We start from the raw sequence: 17,323 nt of genomic DNA, 5'->3' as shown, positions 1-17,323 counted from the left end.
GTCACAGATCTTCCAGGGAGATCGGGTATAAATTCTGCTTTTGTGTCAGGAAATGAGCAGACAGAAGTGTTCACATTAAACGCTAGCAATAAAAAGTATCGCCACCCGGAGACTGTGGATGGAAACGATTTATGAGCCGAAATCCGCAACCACACAGACGTGACATTGAGATGAGGAGCCTGGTCTTCTGAATATAAACTTTCTGCAGGATTGTGACATTGTTCTGTACATGTACAGTCTATGGTACTGATTCTCATCCAAAGATCCAACAGCATAAGGGTATAGGCAATGTCCTCTAGGTGGTGTTAGAGAAAACAGTTTTTTTCTAAGAGAGACTATTTTCTTCCTAGGTGGCACTAAAGAGACATTTTTCAACCTAGATGGTGCTAGAGGGACAGTTTTAATTCTTGATGGCACTAAAAAGACAGGTTCCTTCCTAGGTGTATCTACTGAGGTAATTTTCTTCCTATGTGGCACTAGAGAGGCAATTTTCTTCCTAGGTGGTGCTAGAGATACAGGTTCTTCCTAGGTGGAGTTAGAGAGACAGAATTTTCTTAGGTGGTACTAGGGAGACAGGTTCTTCCTATGTGGTGCTAAAGAGACAGTTTTCTTCCTAGGTTGTGCTAGAGAGGCAGTTTTTTTCCTAGGTGGTGCTAGAGAGACAGATTTCTTCTAATGTTGTCTTCACAGGAGACACCAATCTATATTGTTGTATCTATGCATTAAATAGGCAGTTTGGTAAAGAGATAACTAAAATAGATGGATATGACATAGATAGCTATGAGAGATAGATATGCGTGCATTATTATTGCATAAGGTACTAGGAGGGGCATTCTGTGTTGTGCCTAAAGGGGGCACTACTACTGTGTTGGGCTACCAAGGGGGGCATTAATGCCATCTGGACACTCCTACCACCTGGGACACTATGGATGAGGACAGGGGTGTAGCTAAAGACTCACGGATCGGATCCTGTAGAAAAAGTCTATCTTGAAGGGGGGGCGCTTCCCCAAAACAAGTTTTCATCACCTGGTTTGGCCTAATCACTGGCCACAGTGATGTCCTATCTGAGCCGGCATGTCCTGCTCTGAGCACTCATCTTGGAAGCAAATAGAAGACCAGGGGACTGGACAGAACCGATTGGGAGTGACAAGGGACCAGGGATAGGTACAGTAAGTACAGAGTTTTTTCGATTTTTTTCACAGCCTCAGCAGGATATAAATTTATGCAAAATGTCAGATGGGATATGTTAGGCCGTAAGTGCCCGGTCAGTTCTTGTAGTTTAAAGCAGGAAGAATGGGCAAGTGTGATGATTGACTGTGACAAGGGCCAAACTGTACATGTGTAGACGACATGGTCAGAGCATCTCCAGGATGGCCGGTCTTGTGGGATGTTCCCAGTAAGTATGTAGTGGTTAGTACCTACCAAAACTGCTCCATTGAAGGACAACCAGTGACAGGGCCATGGGTATTCAAGGCTCATTGATGTTTGGGGGTTGAAGGCAAGCCAATATGGTTTGATCCTCAGATTAGATGCCAAAGAGCAAATTTCCCCAAAAAAAGTTTCAGAGTCAGATCATAATAAACATTGCTTGCTGTGTATGAGACCCTGTAGACTGGTCTGAGCACCCATGGTGACCCCTGTCCACCCCCAAAATATAATATATAATATGGAGTGCCCACAAGGAGGATGTTTGGAGTAGTCCATGTTAGCTGTGGGCAGTAGTTCTTCTGGGAATGTTTACAGTAGTGTCACAAATGGCTAGGTGGTTTTGCTAACCTGGTGGGTCCCCTGTGAGCCTTTGCAACTACTGTAATGGTGGAGGTCCACAGTTTAGTCCTTTGACCCCAGGGTACACCTTATATGGTGTCTGAGGGGGGGGGGGGTGTACATGTGATTGTGTATGTACAGTAAAAATACTTCAGACACAACTTGAACTTGAAACTTTACTGAAGTCCTTTTATAGCATAGGGAAGCAAAAGCTGATAGGAACAGTCTAATAAGGTACTTTTCTACTGTAAAGGGCCTACACAGGTTGGATTACTGTACTGTAGAGACTTGAGTAGACTTTGCTAATATGTATCTCCATCTAAAACCCACAAAAAGTGTTTGCAGAAGAGTCCTTGCCCAGCTATTTCTCACTTCTGACTAGATTTCTATTACCTTTGGAAAAGGAAACAGGATTTTGGAGAGGATTGCCCTCTCAGTGTGGTCTTGGGTAAACCCCCCACCCCCGAATGCCATATGGTGCTGTGATCACCCTAATTTGACCTAGACTTGACCCGGGTTATATTCTAGCAAATGTAACTGGACTTACTTGACCAGGTTTCTAATTAGAAAAAACAATATTCAGATTGGACACCAAATTCAAAGATTACAACCAGGGAAAACAAGTAATATAATGATACCCAGACTGGCACATACAGTACCCCAAGTGTATACACACATGTGCAATGACCCCAATGTCCATACAACTAATATATAACACTTCTTTGCTATCATCTTAGTGCCTCCTGTACTCCCATGGTGTCTTCCACTCCCTTAGCTGCCACCTCATTATCTTCTGTACCCCCATGGTGTGGTCCCATTCCCAGCACTAAAACCTCAGTGCCTCCTTCACCTCCATGTTATGTCCCTTATTCCCTATGCTGTAACCTCAGTGCCTTCTGTACCTCCATGGTCTATTCCCACTCCTGTGTAATGTGACCTCATTGCCTCCTGTACCCCATGTTGTGTCTACATTCCCTGTGCTGTGACCTAGGTGCCTATTGTACCCCCATGGTGTCTCCCTCATTCCTTGTTCTGAGATCTAAGTGCAACTGGATCCTTACACTTTATATGTCCCTCTTTAAGCCTCCTCTGTAGTTGCCAGTCTAGGCACTTATCGGCATATTGCGCCCCCTTTTTTTTTTTTAACCATTCACTGATCATGTGGGCTTTACTATAGCTGTCTATGATCAGTAATTAATTCCACTCACAAATCTTCTGCCTACATTTCCAGCTTCCTGACACAGCAAACACCAAGCTCATCTTTTCTTTGTAGGCTACCACCAATGTGTAAGTGCACTGCGCTCATCTCTTCAGGTAAGCCATTTTGCTGTAGCACCGCCGCAGGGGTAATGCAGATATGGAGGTATGAAATATATCATCACTGTCCTTCAGTTTAGCATTTCTATTGGAGTAAGAGTTTGTGGACACTCATTATTAGTGGAGTTATTTATTCTAAGTGTGAAAATAACAAACTTTACACGTCTGTAGCGTCAAACTTGTGTGAAGAAAACGTATCATGAAGAATTATTCTGGGAACTCTCTAATGCATTTTGTATGGGCAGCGAAGGAGCACGGGGTAGAGGAGTGGCTACTCTGTGCACATAATTGGTTGTCCCATTTCAGGATGATTTACCAATAGTAGGAGCAATGTAATACTAAAATAGTGGGGTGCATAGACTGTAGACTTAATGATCTCCAATCCTAATCTCAATAAAATACAACCCAAATCTATATTAAAAAGTTCTTCACCAGAACAATGTTTGAGACCAAGCAAAGGACCAAAACACAATGTTAAACCATGGTGACTTTAGCGATGGTAGGGCTTCCTCCTGATTCCGGTGTTCCATTAGTCTCTACAACAGAAGACAGTGTTGACATGACAGACTCGGTGGTCTCTTGACTCCCGTTTGCCTCCACCTTGATGGTCTGAATGGTGGTATTGACCACAACTTCTGTCTTAGTAGTTGTCAACATGATTGGGTCCTTGGAAATGGCTGGCAAAGCCTTGGGTTCTACAGTTTGGACCATGTCATCTGGACTGATTATGGTCACCGAACTTTCCTTTTTGGGAAGCCAAAGAGCGGCATAAAGGGGTTCGGTAAAAGTTGCTTCAAACCTGTGTAGGAGCATCATGGTGTCCTTAACACCATAGAACTGCACCGTGCCTCTCTGGTAGTTTATATAGACTCCAATCCTTGTAAACTTCTCCATCTTTAGTGGGGTCTCCACATCGCTGTGCCATGCTGAAAATTCTTTACCATTCCACTTAAGGGTCCATGAGAAATCATTCCCAGTTATGGTGCTGTTGCTTTCCTTCCCCTTTCTGTCGATACACTTGTAGGTTGCACCGATGTAGACAACTTCCCCTTTGAACTCGACCTCAAAGTAGTGGCGGCCCATATAAAAGCTTTCTTCACTGAGGACCTGACACCAGTGCTCAAACCTCTCCGGGTCTTCAGGGTAAGACTGTTGCCATGGGGCAGCATTGTTCACTTTACGGTTGTTCTGCAACAACCTCAGGAAGCGGTGAGCTGTCGCCGGGTCCAGGGTAATGTTGGTCTTATCTACAATTACATAAAACATAAAAGATGAAGACAAAGGGGACATTTATCAAAACCTGTCCAGAGGAGAAGTTGCTGAGTTGCCCATAGCAACCAGATTGCTTCTTTCATTTTTCAGAGGCCTTTTTGAAAAAGAAAATGAAAGAAGCGATCTGATTGGTTGCTATGGGCAACTCAGCAACTTTTCCTCTGGTCAACATTTTTTTAGAAATCAAAACAAATCAAGTCATTTTTGGGGTCGCTTGCATAATGTTTGTTCACTGGAAACAGTCAATATGCAGGTTATTTGTTGCTTACAGATCATGGAAAGAATAGCTCAGATTATTACACCAATATCTCATGATCACTTAAGGCTGCTCTACTTGGACTGGTTATCAGCCTGGCCCGGACTTTTATGGCCCTTACACTTTATCTGCGTATGTTTGGGTATTAGCTTAAGTTGATTCTCTTCTTGGGCTGTTTTTGCCAGTTTTGTCCCCTGATTAACTCTGCACTATACAGGTAAAACACGTAGGGATGTTTTGCAGATGCTTTCGTTTTTTTAACCTGTGCTTTGCACTGGGCAATATTAATACTGGTTATTCCTCTATTCAGAGCCTAGATATTACTACCATTTATCTATTATGGTCCTTACTCTTTGTTTTCTGCATATCTTGAGCCATTCTCTTAAAGGGGTGTTCCAGTATTTTTTATTTTTTTATTTGACTATGTATGATACAGGGCTGTAAAGTTAGTGTAGTTCATAATTTAGTGTCTGTACCATTGTTTCATGGTGGTCTCTCAATTCTTATGTGATTTTCCCCCCAAGGTTTATTTTTAACAGCATACAAAATGAGTGTTGTCTCAGGTTTTCCAAGATTTAGACATTACATCCCTAGTCAGGTGTTCAGAGGGAGCCTGTCTGCTATAATGGGTGGAGCAACCACTGGGTAGGTGGGAGATCATTCTTCAAGGAATTGTAGTTTTACAACAGCTGGAGGCACCCTGGTTAGAAAAATACTGGTCTATTCCATGGAAGGCAGCTAAGGTGTGTTTCAATGGGTGGGGTGGCTGATGTGTGGGAGGGAGAAAAGTGACCTCACACTTACAAACAAGGAATCATGGGACTTGCAGTTGGAGGGAGGGAACTCCAACAGGAAATAGCCATTTCCAATAGCCACAGCTTATGGTAATCTCACAACAAAGCCATTTAGCCCCAAGACAAGTGTGGATCCTCCTAAGCATGTCCATTACTGTCTGGCAGGTAAGTACTAAAAATAACCTTTAGGTGGATAACCCCATTAAGTTGATTCTCTTCCTGGGCTGTTGTTCCCAGTTTTGCCCCCAATTAACCCAGCTCCATCCAGGTGAAATATGTAGGGATGTTCCTGTTTTGTACATGGCTTTTGTTTATTTTACCTCTACCTTTCCGTTGGTGATATTGATACTGATTATACCTAGCCATGCATTTAGGTATAGGATTCATTGGCAATGTATATGCCTTTTTAAATTTACTGTACCTATATAGTAGTTCTGTATACTGGTGCTACTATCTCTATTGGATCAGTATATATAATATTACACACACACACACACACACTTCACAGGAGAGCAGCACAACCACTGTACTTTTCCGGGTGAAAGGCCATCCAGTATACAAAGAACCAAAAAATCAGCAGCACTCCGTTCCTTCAGATGAATCAGTGCATGACTTTATTCACCTTGTTTTATTCATCTTCCTTATTTTGTCCCCTAATGAACCCAGCACAGACCAGGTGAAATACGTAGGGATGTTTCTGTCTTGTGCATTACATTTGTTTATTTTACCTGTACTTTTCACTGAGTGATATTGATAGTGATAATACCTTTTGATGTACTTTTGTCTGGATTTACATCCGCATGCATATTCTTGGACTGTTTCCAGTTTTGTCCCCTGATGAAGCCAGCACCATCCAGGTGAAACACGTAGGGACGTTTCTGTTTTATATATGCTTTTGTTTATTTTACCTGTATTTTTGCACTGGTTGATATTGATACTGATCATACCTTTTAAAATATTTTTTTGGGGAGGATTCTCTTTTGGATCAGCATGCATTTTAATGTGTTTTAATAAGTTACAATTTTAGTACAACGCAAGTTCTTTCTTTGCCGATCTTCCAAACTGTGGACCGCCGGTTGTTGCAAAATGACAACTCCCAGCAGTTGTAGTTTTGCAACATCTGCAGATCCACAGTTTGGAGATGACTAAATCGGGTGGAGACTGTGGAAGCTCCAGGTCCAGTGATGGCTCACCTATTGGCGGTGAGACTACTAAATGAAGTGTTTATTATGTTTATATTCACAGAAATTGCTACAGCGTGGGTTTATGAGGCTGTAAAAACTGACGGTAGAGCAGAGCTGAGTAAGTGCATTAAAGAACAATTAGTACTATCTCAGTGAACTTTATGTACTGATAGTGATAAGAGGAGAGTGTGACCTACATAGAGCTGGGAGTGTAAAGTTACACAGTGGTATAACCAGTCCCTGCTTAAGGAAAACAGGAAATTTCCACTGCAGATGGTATAGTCTACACAAACAGTAAAATGTGTATCCCCCCTCTCTCCCAATTTGTATTGGTTTCTTCCTACACAATATCCTGTTATTTTCTTATTTTTCTTCCCGGTTTCTAATGTTTGCGAGAAATATTGTACACAATATTGTTGAGATCTATTGATATACGCTAATATGGCTCAGACTTGCTACCTTTTAGGAGACCTCAGTCCCATCCTTATGTTATATCTACCATTTTTCAACTGCGTTTTGTATTTGTAAACTGCTATTTTTTAAAAGCTAATAAAAATCTATATTATAAAAAAAAAACAACATTATATTTATAATGTAATATACATTGGTTAAAAAAATATGTATATTTTTGTCCCTACAGCAGGGCTCTGCACACTGAGGACAAGCGGGGCTCTGTACACTGAGGACAAGCGGGGCTCTGTACACTGAGGACAAGCGGGGCTCTGTACACTGAGGACAAGCGGGGCTCTGTACACTGAGGACAAGCGGGGCTCTGTACACTGAGGACAAGCGGGGCTCTGTACACTGAGGACAAGCGGGGCTCTGTACACTGAGGACAAGCGGGGCTGTGTACACTGAGGACAAGCGGGGCTGTGTACACTGAGGACAAGCGGGGCTGTGTACACTGAGGACAAGCGGGGCTGTGTACACTGAGGACAAGCGGGGCTGTGTACACTGAGGACAAGCGGGGCTCTGTACACTGAGGACAAGCGGGGCTCTGTACACTGAGGACAAGCGGGGCTCTGTACACTGAGGACAAGCGGGGCTCTGTACACTGAGGACAAGCGGGGCTCTGTACACTGAGGACAAGCGGGGCTCTGTACACTGAGGACAAGCGGGGCTCTGTACACTGAGGACAAGCGGGGCTCTGTACACTGAGGTCGACAGGGGTGGCGTCCGGAACACGCAAGCTTGGAGCTTCCGTGTTTGTGATGTCACGCCACGCCCCCTCTATCCATGTCTATGGGATGGGGCGTGATGGCTAGTATGTAGCCGTCCCAGGTCCTCCCATAGACAAGAATGGAGGAGGCGTGGTGGCTGTAGTCGCCAGTCATCCAGCACGGAGTGTAGTTTGCTCCGTGGACAGGATGACTGGGGTGCCACAGAGGAGATCATGGGGGTCCCCTGCGGCGGGACCCCCGTGATTAGACATCAATATTTCTCGGCAGAGTACCCCTTTAAAAATTGTGACTGTGTTCACATATTGCATTTCTTTTATTTTTTATTTTTTTCTTCTTTTTTAATTTGCCATGAGTTTCCTTAAATCTCTGCACACATTTTTCTTTTTTTTACCACAACTGTGCAAATAAGAACAGCAGAAAACCCCATGCCTGCCACATCAACTTAAACATGTAAGCACATATACACAAGAACCTCCATATTATTCTCTAATAATAGCCTATGCTGCACTATATAAGCAAAAAACGTAAAAAAAAAAAATTTTGTTTTTTCCATTACTGTGCAACATTGTGAAACATTCTTCAGATGCAAAATCAGAGCCTTGGTTGTCCTGAGGCTATAACATGACAGCGTTCTACAAGTACACTTACATTTCAGGAAGTCTTCTCTAGTCGAGGGGTCGGGGGCAGTTATCTTGTGGCTCTTTGGAACAATTGCAGATACCATGGTCTTGATGCCGACATCCTCTGCAAAATAAATTACAGAAAGAGAGATTAATTACCGAAGTCCTCTGAATAACCTGGTTAACAATATTATGGAGAGTCCTGATTGAGCCCAAGGGGGCGAAGCATGACATGGCAATTCTGTCTGGTGGTCTCTGAACCCCCCACAGGCCAGTCGGTAGGTATAACACTATACCATCCAATTTTGGCAGGACAGTCCCTTAAATAAAAATAAAAAACAACTAGGTGCAGTACCCGCAATAATCAACAGGTGGCTCGTCAAATATTTTGTCTGCAATTATTATTTAAAAAAATCTTATACTTGTCATTCATAGTTGGGCTGTGAAGGATGTCTCCTTGGGTAACAATGCGGTAAAAATGAAAGATCCACGATCAGATGGGATCTGTTGCTTGGTCTGGTCTTCCAATGATGAGATGCAGATTTGTCTTCCCTGGTCAGTTTCTGCTGTAACCTGTGGCCTGGTCTTCTATTGATTGGATGCAGAGCTGTCAATCATGTTTGGTCTCTGCCATTATCTGTGGCCTGGTCCTCCATTCATGGGATATAGATGTGTCAATCGTGGTTGGTCTCGGCCATGATCTGTGGTCTGGTCTTCCATTGATGAGATGTAGATGTGTCAATTGTGGTTGGTCTCTGCCACTTGTGGTCTTCCATTGATAGGATGCAGATCTGTCAATCATGGTTGGTCTCTGTCATGATCTGTGGCCTGGTCTTTCATTTTTGGAATACAGATCTGTAACTCCGGGCAAACAAAAAAATCCTGCACAGCAGAAGAACTTCTTATGTCACAAAAAGCCACCACTGGCAGAAAATGATCTAAATCAGCTTTTCGGTTGTCTAATGTACACCTGTCCTTGGTGTTGTCCTCTTGTTATTTTTGAGGTCATAAAATAAATGTATTTGGCTCCAGATTAAATATTTACTCACATGAACTATTCGCTTGCACCGCGTGTCCTGAGCTCAAGATAAAAGTTTCATGCAGCTTTATACCACTTGTGGATTTGAAGGGTCCTTTCTCCTAACCAAATATGGCTCTGAGCGGGTAATTCTCTCTCAAATCTGTTGCCATACTTATCTACTGTCCTGGAACATCCGGGACACACACACACACACACCTTCCTTAGCGAACTCCTGAAGCTTATCATTGTAGGACGTCTGCAGGTCCTGAATGACTTTCCTGGTTGAGTCCTTCACCACCTTCCTAATCCCCGACAGCTTGTCCACGAGTCCGATGTAAACACTGGGGAGGGGGTCATCTCCTGCCGCCTTCTTAAATTCACAATATTCCTGCAGAAATTACATATAGGACAGGTGACATATGAAAGAATTTCAAGAGTATAGAAAAATGTGGTTGAAAAGTCACCCAACCGAGAAAAAACATGTAAATGACAAATATGCAGTACCCCTTTTGACTAACAGGGGAAACAAAAAAATATATTACAATATAATTTGTAGGCTATGCTGGTTAGGAATCAAGTGTGTATAAAGTGAAAGAAATATCCCCGATGAATATGGGCTCTAAACCTGTGGTCTTCTCTCTGTTTATTCATTTTTTAGTTCTTTCTGTTTTTGGGACATTAAGTGATGCCCAAATAGAGTGTAGCCTTGGGTTCTTGAAGCACCACATGGACAATTTCATGAAAGTCTATGAATGTTCCTTATACCTGAAGGAAACAGAACTCGCTGGTGTGATTGGCGATCCCCTCCACCTTGGTTTTCATCTTGCGGAGTTCGTTGCATTGCTGCTCTAGATGTGTCTTTATCCCTATGGACTGATTAATGGCCGCTCTCTCCCGTTGCTCCAGGAACTCCAGCACTTTGGCATGCGCGTTCTTGACAGCATCATGAAGTTCTTGGAATTGAAGATCTGTGGCTCGCTTCACTTCCACAACTGATATCTGCAGTTACAGAAAAGGAAAAAAAAAGTCTTCTACAAAATTCACCAACCTTCACCTCATACCTTCATCTTCTGAACCCAATGAGATAAAGCACCCATAGATGTTTGTTGAATTACTAGTATCCACCCCTTCTTCTACACCATGCTGAAGGCTGTCAGTGAATGATGGGATATGTAGTCAGCCATCATGGGTGCGGTGACCAATAGAGTGTGGTGGGGGACAATTAAACAGAAGAGCAGGTGCAAGTAATGGTGAGTATTGTAGTTGGGGACTCTATTGGAGCTCCCAACCTCCCACAATGGAGCCCTATTACATGCCATATAACAGGAGAAACTTGTTTTAAATATAAAACTGAGAATATGCCCATTAAACAACAATTTCACTGCCGCACAGTGCTAAAACCTCCTGACTCCTCATCATTACTACATGATTATGTAACTGAATGGGCTGATCAGAGGTGATGACATCACTAAAGGGTGGGGCTATAGGTCAGAGACAATATCCAGCCATGCCTCCTGAGACACCAGAGGATGATGCGTTGTCTCAAGAGAGAGGGATGAGTTGGGGAGATGCTAAGACAACACCACACTGAAAATGAGAAGACAACACAACTTCCTGTCAGAAGAAAGGGTAGACTCTGGGATTCACTAAGACAACGCCACACTGACAAAAGTAGGACTTAACAACTTTTTGTCAGGAGAGAGGGAGGAGTCATGGAGCTGCTGGGACAACACAACACTGACAATGAGAGAACCACACAACTTCCTGTCAGAGGTAATTCAAGCAAACACATAAAGCCAGTACAATTTGTGATAACACTATATGAGTAAGTTATATATCTTGGGGTGTCATATCATTTTAAGTCTCAGCGATGACTGTTCCTCTACCTGTATAGATGACGTGTTCGCCTCCAGCTTGACAATCGCATTCTCGGCACATTTCAGCTTCCACCCGTATTCAGTGACTAGCTCTTTAACTTCTGCCTGAAGGTGTGACAGAGTTTATATATTATAAATGTAAGAGGACAACTTATAGTAGTCACAGCCACGCCCATATTTAAAGAGGAAATTCACATAGGACATATTCAAAGGTTATTATCCTAGGAAAGATCATGGTCATCACAAAGAACAAGCCCATCTGGTTCATACCTGAGTATTATCAACAGGAAAAAGACTGACCGATTATTGTCTACAGCGTCCAGGTCCCTCCCAAACATTAACCCTCCCCCAGCATCAGGACTAAGAGGTGCAGATTATCCACCAGGAATAATTGTAGACTAAGGCCAAACTAGAGATAGGTGTGACTGCTGGGTGTCACCTCCCACAGGATCAGGTGAAAAGAACCCTCAGGATATGACAAAAAAACAAAACAAAACACCTGTATTTTTAGTGTAAATTCTATATAATCTACTATCAAAGTAGTTATATTCTTGTATATAGGAGCAGTATTATAGTAGTTATATTCTTGTATATAGGAGCAATATTATAGTAGTTATTCTTGTATATAGGAGCAGTATTATAGTAGTTATATTTGTGGTGGCGGATGAGAGGATACTGTCTTGTGGGAGTGTAGGGTGTCGTTGTGCAGGATAGTTAAGGGCGCTGTTAATCCTTGTCACTCGTGACGCCAGGGTGAGGGGTTAAATGCTGTGTTCTTGTTAGGCCTATTGCCACCCTTCCCAAGAGCAATAGGTGATGCAGAAATAAAGGATTGTCCACAACCGCTTTGCAGGAACTTTTACTGAGGTGTTTCTGTGCATGTAGTAACAGTAACAGTCCAGATATCAAAGTCTCTTTACATAAAACTTGAGCAGCGATTGACAGTCGGTTGGGATCAGGTAAGCCCAATATAGCTTCTGAAGGATTGTATAGCAGAGATCCGATGGATTTAGGGGAGTAATTAGGTCCAGTGATCTTGCGATGAGTAGCGGGGAATTGCTTAGTCTATCCGCTAGGTTATAGGCAGAGGCCGCAAGGCTTTGGCCTAATAAATTGTCTTGTAAGCTGCGGAGGTCCTACCTCTTCCAGAGTCAGCAACCCAAGAGAGGGATCAAGATGGCGTAGGTCCCTTATATGGGCAGGGGCCGGCCGTTTTGGATTGGTCCGTAACGACTGTCACTCACGTTACAGTGCATTGTGGGTGAACATGTCACGGGAACCTCCAAAGGTCCTGCTACGCTCCAAACAGGTAGATAACTAAATATATACATATGTATCCTTATACTTATATTAATATTGAATAGAACGACTATATAGTTATAGACTAAATGTGAGGTGACAAGAAGAGATCTACAACAGAGGGACCCCGACGTCCTAGGGACTCTGGCTATGGGCCCTCTATACAATATATATACACACACACACACACACACACACACACCACATACCACATAATATAGAAGGCAGTATTATAGTAGTTATATTCTTGTATATAGGAGCAGTATTATAGTAGTTATATTCTTGTATATAGGGGCAGTATTATAGTAGTTATATTCTTATATATAGGGGCAGTATTATAGTAGATATATTCTTGTATATAGGAGCAGTATTATATTCTTGTATATAGGAGGCAGTATTATAGTAGTTATATTATTGTATATAGGAGTAGAATTATAGTAGTTATATTCTTGTATATAAGAGGCAGTATTATAGTAGTTATATTCTTGTATATAGTAGCAGTATTATAACTACTATAATACTGCCTCTTATATACAAGACTATAACTACTGTAATTCTGCTCCTATATACAAGAATATAACTACTATAATTCTGCTCCTATATACAAGAATATTACTATTATAATACTGCCTCCTATATACAAGAATATAACTACTATAATACTGCTCCTATATACAAGAATATAACTACTAAAATACTGCTCCCTATATACAAGAATATAACTACTATATTACTGCTCCTATATACAAGAATATAACTACTATATTCTTGTATATTGGAGCAGTATTAAAGTAGTTATATTCGTGTATATAGGAGTAACATTATAGTAGTTATATTCTTGTATATAGGAGACAGTATTATAGTAGTTATATTCTTGTATATAGGAGGCAATAGAATAGTAATATATATATATATATATATATATATATATATAGCAGTATTACAGTAGTTATATTCTTGTATATAGGAGGCAGTATTATAGTAGTTATATTTTTGTATATAGGAGCAGTATTATAGTAGTCATATTCTTGTATATAGGAGCAGTATTATAGTAGTCATATTCTTGTATATAGGAGCAGTATTATAGTAGTCATATTCTTGTATATAGGAGCAGTATTATAGTCGTCATATTCTTGTATATAGGAGCAGTATTATAGTAGTCATATTCTTGTATATAGGAGCAGTATTATAGTAGTCATATTCTTGTATATAGGAGTAGTATTATAGTAGATACATTCTTGTATATAGGAGCAGTATTATAGTGGTTATATTCTTGGACATAGGAGCAGTATTATAGTAGCTATATTCTTGTATATAGGAGTATTATAGTAGTTATATTCTTGTATATAGGAACAGTATTATAGTAGTTCTATTCTTGTATATAGGGGGCAGTATTATAGTAGTTATATTCTTGTATATAGGGGGCAGTATTATAGTAGTTATATTCTTGTATTTAGGAGCAGTATTAAAGTAGTTATATTCGTGTATATAGGAGCAGTATTATAGTAGTTATATTCCTGTATATAGGAGCAGTATTATACTAGTTATATTCTTGGACATAGGAGCAGTATTATAGTAGTTATATTTTTGTACCTAAGTTTGCATAGATGTTAGCAGTGATTTTCTGTTTGGACAAGTACCATCATGTCAGGTGTAGTCCCCTTTGAACATCCTGTACACACTTGCTCAGGCATCCATAAATTTCTAAACATTTTGAGCATGTACATTAGTAATAAAATGCAAGTTTGTGAAAAATCTAAATAAACACCCAAAATATTGAATATATTTAAGATACCGATTTATTTGTGACATTCTACCTATAATATATAAAAGTAGAATGAAATGTTTCTATACAATGAGTATTCACACAGAGATTGGCGGCCGGTGGTTCCTCGCTTACTTGTCAGACATCTATGGCTATATCATGGGACCCCCTTCGATCTTCAGAATGGAACCTCGGCTGTCAGTGAAGGAGCGCATGTCGTCTACCGGTAGCCAGCATGTACTCCATTCATTTTTATGGGTGCGCCGGTGATGCTTGAGTTCATAGAAATGAATGGAGCAAGTGCAGTCTACCGGTAGACGACACGTATTCCTCACTGACAGCCTGGCCCTGTTCCGGAGATCGCTGGGGGTCCCAGCGGTCGGGCCCATGACCCGCGATCAGCTACTTATCCCCTATCATGTGGATAAAGGGATAAGATAGTTTTGGCTGGAGTTCTCCTTTAAGAGAACTGCATTCAGATTCTTCAATATACGGAAGATTGAACAATGAGAAGTCCTTTAAGCTTAGGTCTTACCTCCACCTGCTTCCTCGCTTTCGTACAAAGGATTGGGTTGTGGTCTTTGTGGTCCCCTGTTGCACATTCTTCACAGATACACATCAAGTGTTCTTTACAGAACCACTCCAGAGGTTTATTATGGAGGTTACAGGACCTTAAGGCAGCATCGTTCACGGGGGGCACCAGCTGATGGGTGTGCAGTTTAGGGTTATCCATGTGGGGTCTTAGGTGGGCAGTGCAGTAATTCACCATGCAAGTAAGACAGGTCTTTACAGCCTTCACCCTCGTCTCCAAGCAGAAGTCACACCAAACCTCGTCGCCTTCGGGTTCCTCAATTTTCTCCATGGTAGAATCTTTAACTCCACCTAACTCAGAACCAGCGATGGTCAGTGGTCCCAGCTCGGCTATGGAGTGGCTTTTAGACGTCTTGCCCACAATGTCCTCCTCGTGGTGGACCATGGAGATTTCTCCACAGCTTTGACATTTGGAGATCGGCTTGGAGTTGCTCTCCGTGTCGTCCATGTTGAAGAAGCTAGCAAGCTGGAGTCACACACCTAATCTGCTTTCTCTCTTGCAGAAGATCAGGTTTACGGAGGGCCACACCTGACTGAGTAACCCGGCCAAGAGCATTTAACCGGTTGTGTGCCAGGAAAGAGTCTGCTGAAGATCACACAGGGCGCTGCTTCCTTCTTTCACGTCAGGCATTTCTTTGGCAAACAAGCTGCAATTTTTTGCACAAGGAAGGACGTGGACAGTGCTGACATCATCTGCTCTGCCCTCCGAAAATGTTCCAGTTTCTTCTCACAGTTTGCAGAACACTTTCTAGCCTTGAGGGAAATGCACCCTGGGTAGATATAAGGTGGAACATTCCTAAAATTAAAGGGGACTCGCCACAATTTTCAAGACCTCCTACAACAATGGTCTCCAAACTGTGGACCTCCAGATGTTGCAAAACTACAACTTTGTCTGGACATGGTGGGAGTTGTAGTTTTGCAACATCTGGAGGTCCGCAGTTTGGAGACCACTGTTCTACACTGCCCTGAAGTAAGGTGGAGGGAGCCCAGGAAATTGGAAGCCTTGGCTTCTGGTCAGACCTGATGTCGAGCTATTAAAATATAGTACAAATAATATATTATGGGGGTATTCTGGCAGCATTATTTATGAGACAAAAAATAGAGAAAAAGAAACACAGCCGCACATCCACAATTTGTATTTTGATCTACTTGCTTCTCAGCATAAATTCAAACACTATTAGTATACATTTTGATCAAAAAGAACAAGCCCACTCGCCACGTCAAGGCCACTTATTTAGAGTGGGTCCCCAACTCAACTTTGGCGTAGCACCGGTCACCACTACCGCAACACCATGCCCACAGGGGGAGCGACCCAGTGGCCAGGCAGCCCCACTGCTGCCCAATCAAGCCCCTGGCTCCGGACCACACCACCCCACAGACAAAGCATCACAGTAACAATGACTGCCGCAGTGCAACCACACCAATGTGAATACCTACCAAGTGCTCCCTGCCAGAGGGCTGGGAGAATGCTATGAGGAAACCCTTAGGGTACGTTCACACAAGCGGATCCCCAGCGAGTATTACGCTGCGGATCCGCTGCTGAAGGACAGCTGTATGCTGCCTTTACAGGTGCCTGCTTGGAGTGGCAATACACCACTACAAGCAGACACACTGAAGGGATGTGCGAGTCGCTACGCAAGCATCGTGTACTCGCACACATCCGCGCCGCTCCCCCTGCTCTATGAGCTAGGTCGAGAGCTGCAGAGATGTGTGAGTATACTGCGCATGCGCACGGCAACTCACAAATCGCAGTGTGTCTGCTCGTAGCGACGGATTACCGCTCCGAGCAGGCACCTGTAAAGGAAGCATACTGCGGTCCTTCAGCGGCGGACCTTCCCCAGAAATCTTCGACCATGTGCTCCCTGCCAGAGCTCTGGCAGGGAGCACATGGTCGAAGATTTCTAGGGAAGGTCTTTGATCCAGGGATTTGTTCTGATACCGCCCGAAGGACGGAACCGATGTCGGCAGCACCCCAGCTTCAGTGAGCCACGAATTGGGTTGGCTATATGCACGGAGTGGTGTTGTACCCAGAGTACAACACAACAAGGTGAGCATACCCCACTACAGCACACTACTTACTCCACACCTATAAGGATTAACCGCACATAGCTGCGCTTTTTTCTGTCCCATTTTTTCCTATTCATGTATCCATTGTTTATGAAGAAGCATTCTAGAGTCATTATTTATGAGGGTGCTCTTCAATGCCATTATTTATACAGTGGCATTCTGGCGGCACTATTTGTAGGGTGTTTTATTGCAGCATTATTTATAAGAAGGCACTCTGCTGGCATTTTTATAAGGGGCACTCTGGCAGTGTTATGTATGAGGGAGCACTCTGGTGGTTTTTACAAACGACAGGTACACTTTAATTAGATTTAC

The 17,323-nt window shown here is 42.5% G+C and overlaps 1 protein-coding gene and 1 long non-coding RNA gene across 2 annotated transcripts in view; one reads left to right on the top strand and one right to left on the bottom strand.

Annotated features, from left to right (window-relative positions):
* The window catches only part of LOC130297609 (uncharacterized), a 105,241-nt gene that overhangs the window by 37,619 nt on the left and 50,299 nt on the right, over positions 1-17,323 (top strand). The window lies entirely within an intron of this gene.
* Positions 1,943-15,677, bottom strand: TRIM16 (tripartite motif containing 16). The gene is made up of 6 exons (XM_056550248.1): positions 14,889-15,677; positions 11,299-11,394; positions 10,178-10,411; positions 9,629-9,800; positions 8,420-8,515; positions 1,943-4,331 (listed from the first exon to the last, which is right to left on the bottom strand). Exons 1-6 carry the CDS (start codon positions 15,390-15,392, stop codon positions 3,559-3,561), a joined length of 1,875 nt encoding a protein of 624 aa, XP_056406223.1. The 5' UTR covers positions 15,393-15,677; the 3' UTR covers positions 1,943-3,558.

Source organism: Hyla sarda, chromosome 13 (assembly GCF_029499605.1).
Source record: "Hyla sarda isolate aHylSar1 chromosome 13, aHylSar1.hap1, whole genome shotgun sequence".
In the NCBI taxonomy this organism is placed as follows: Eukaryota; Metazoa; Chordata; class Amphibia; order Anura; family Hylidae; genus Hyla; species Hyla sarda.
Note: the sequence above shows the minus strand (reverse complement) of the source record. Positions and strands in the feature narration are given on the sequence as shown.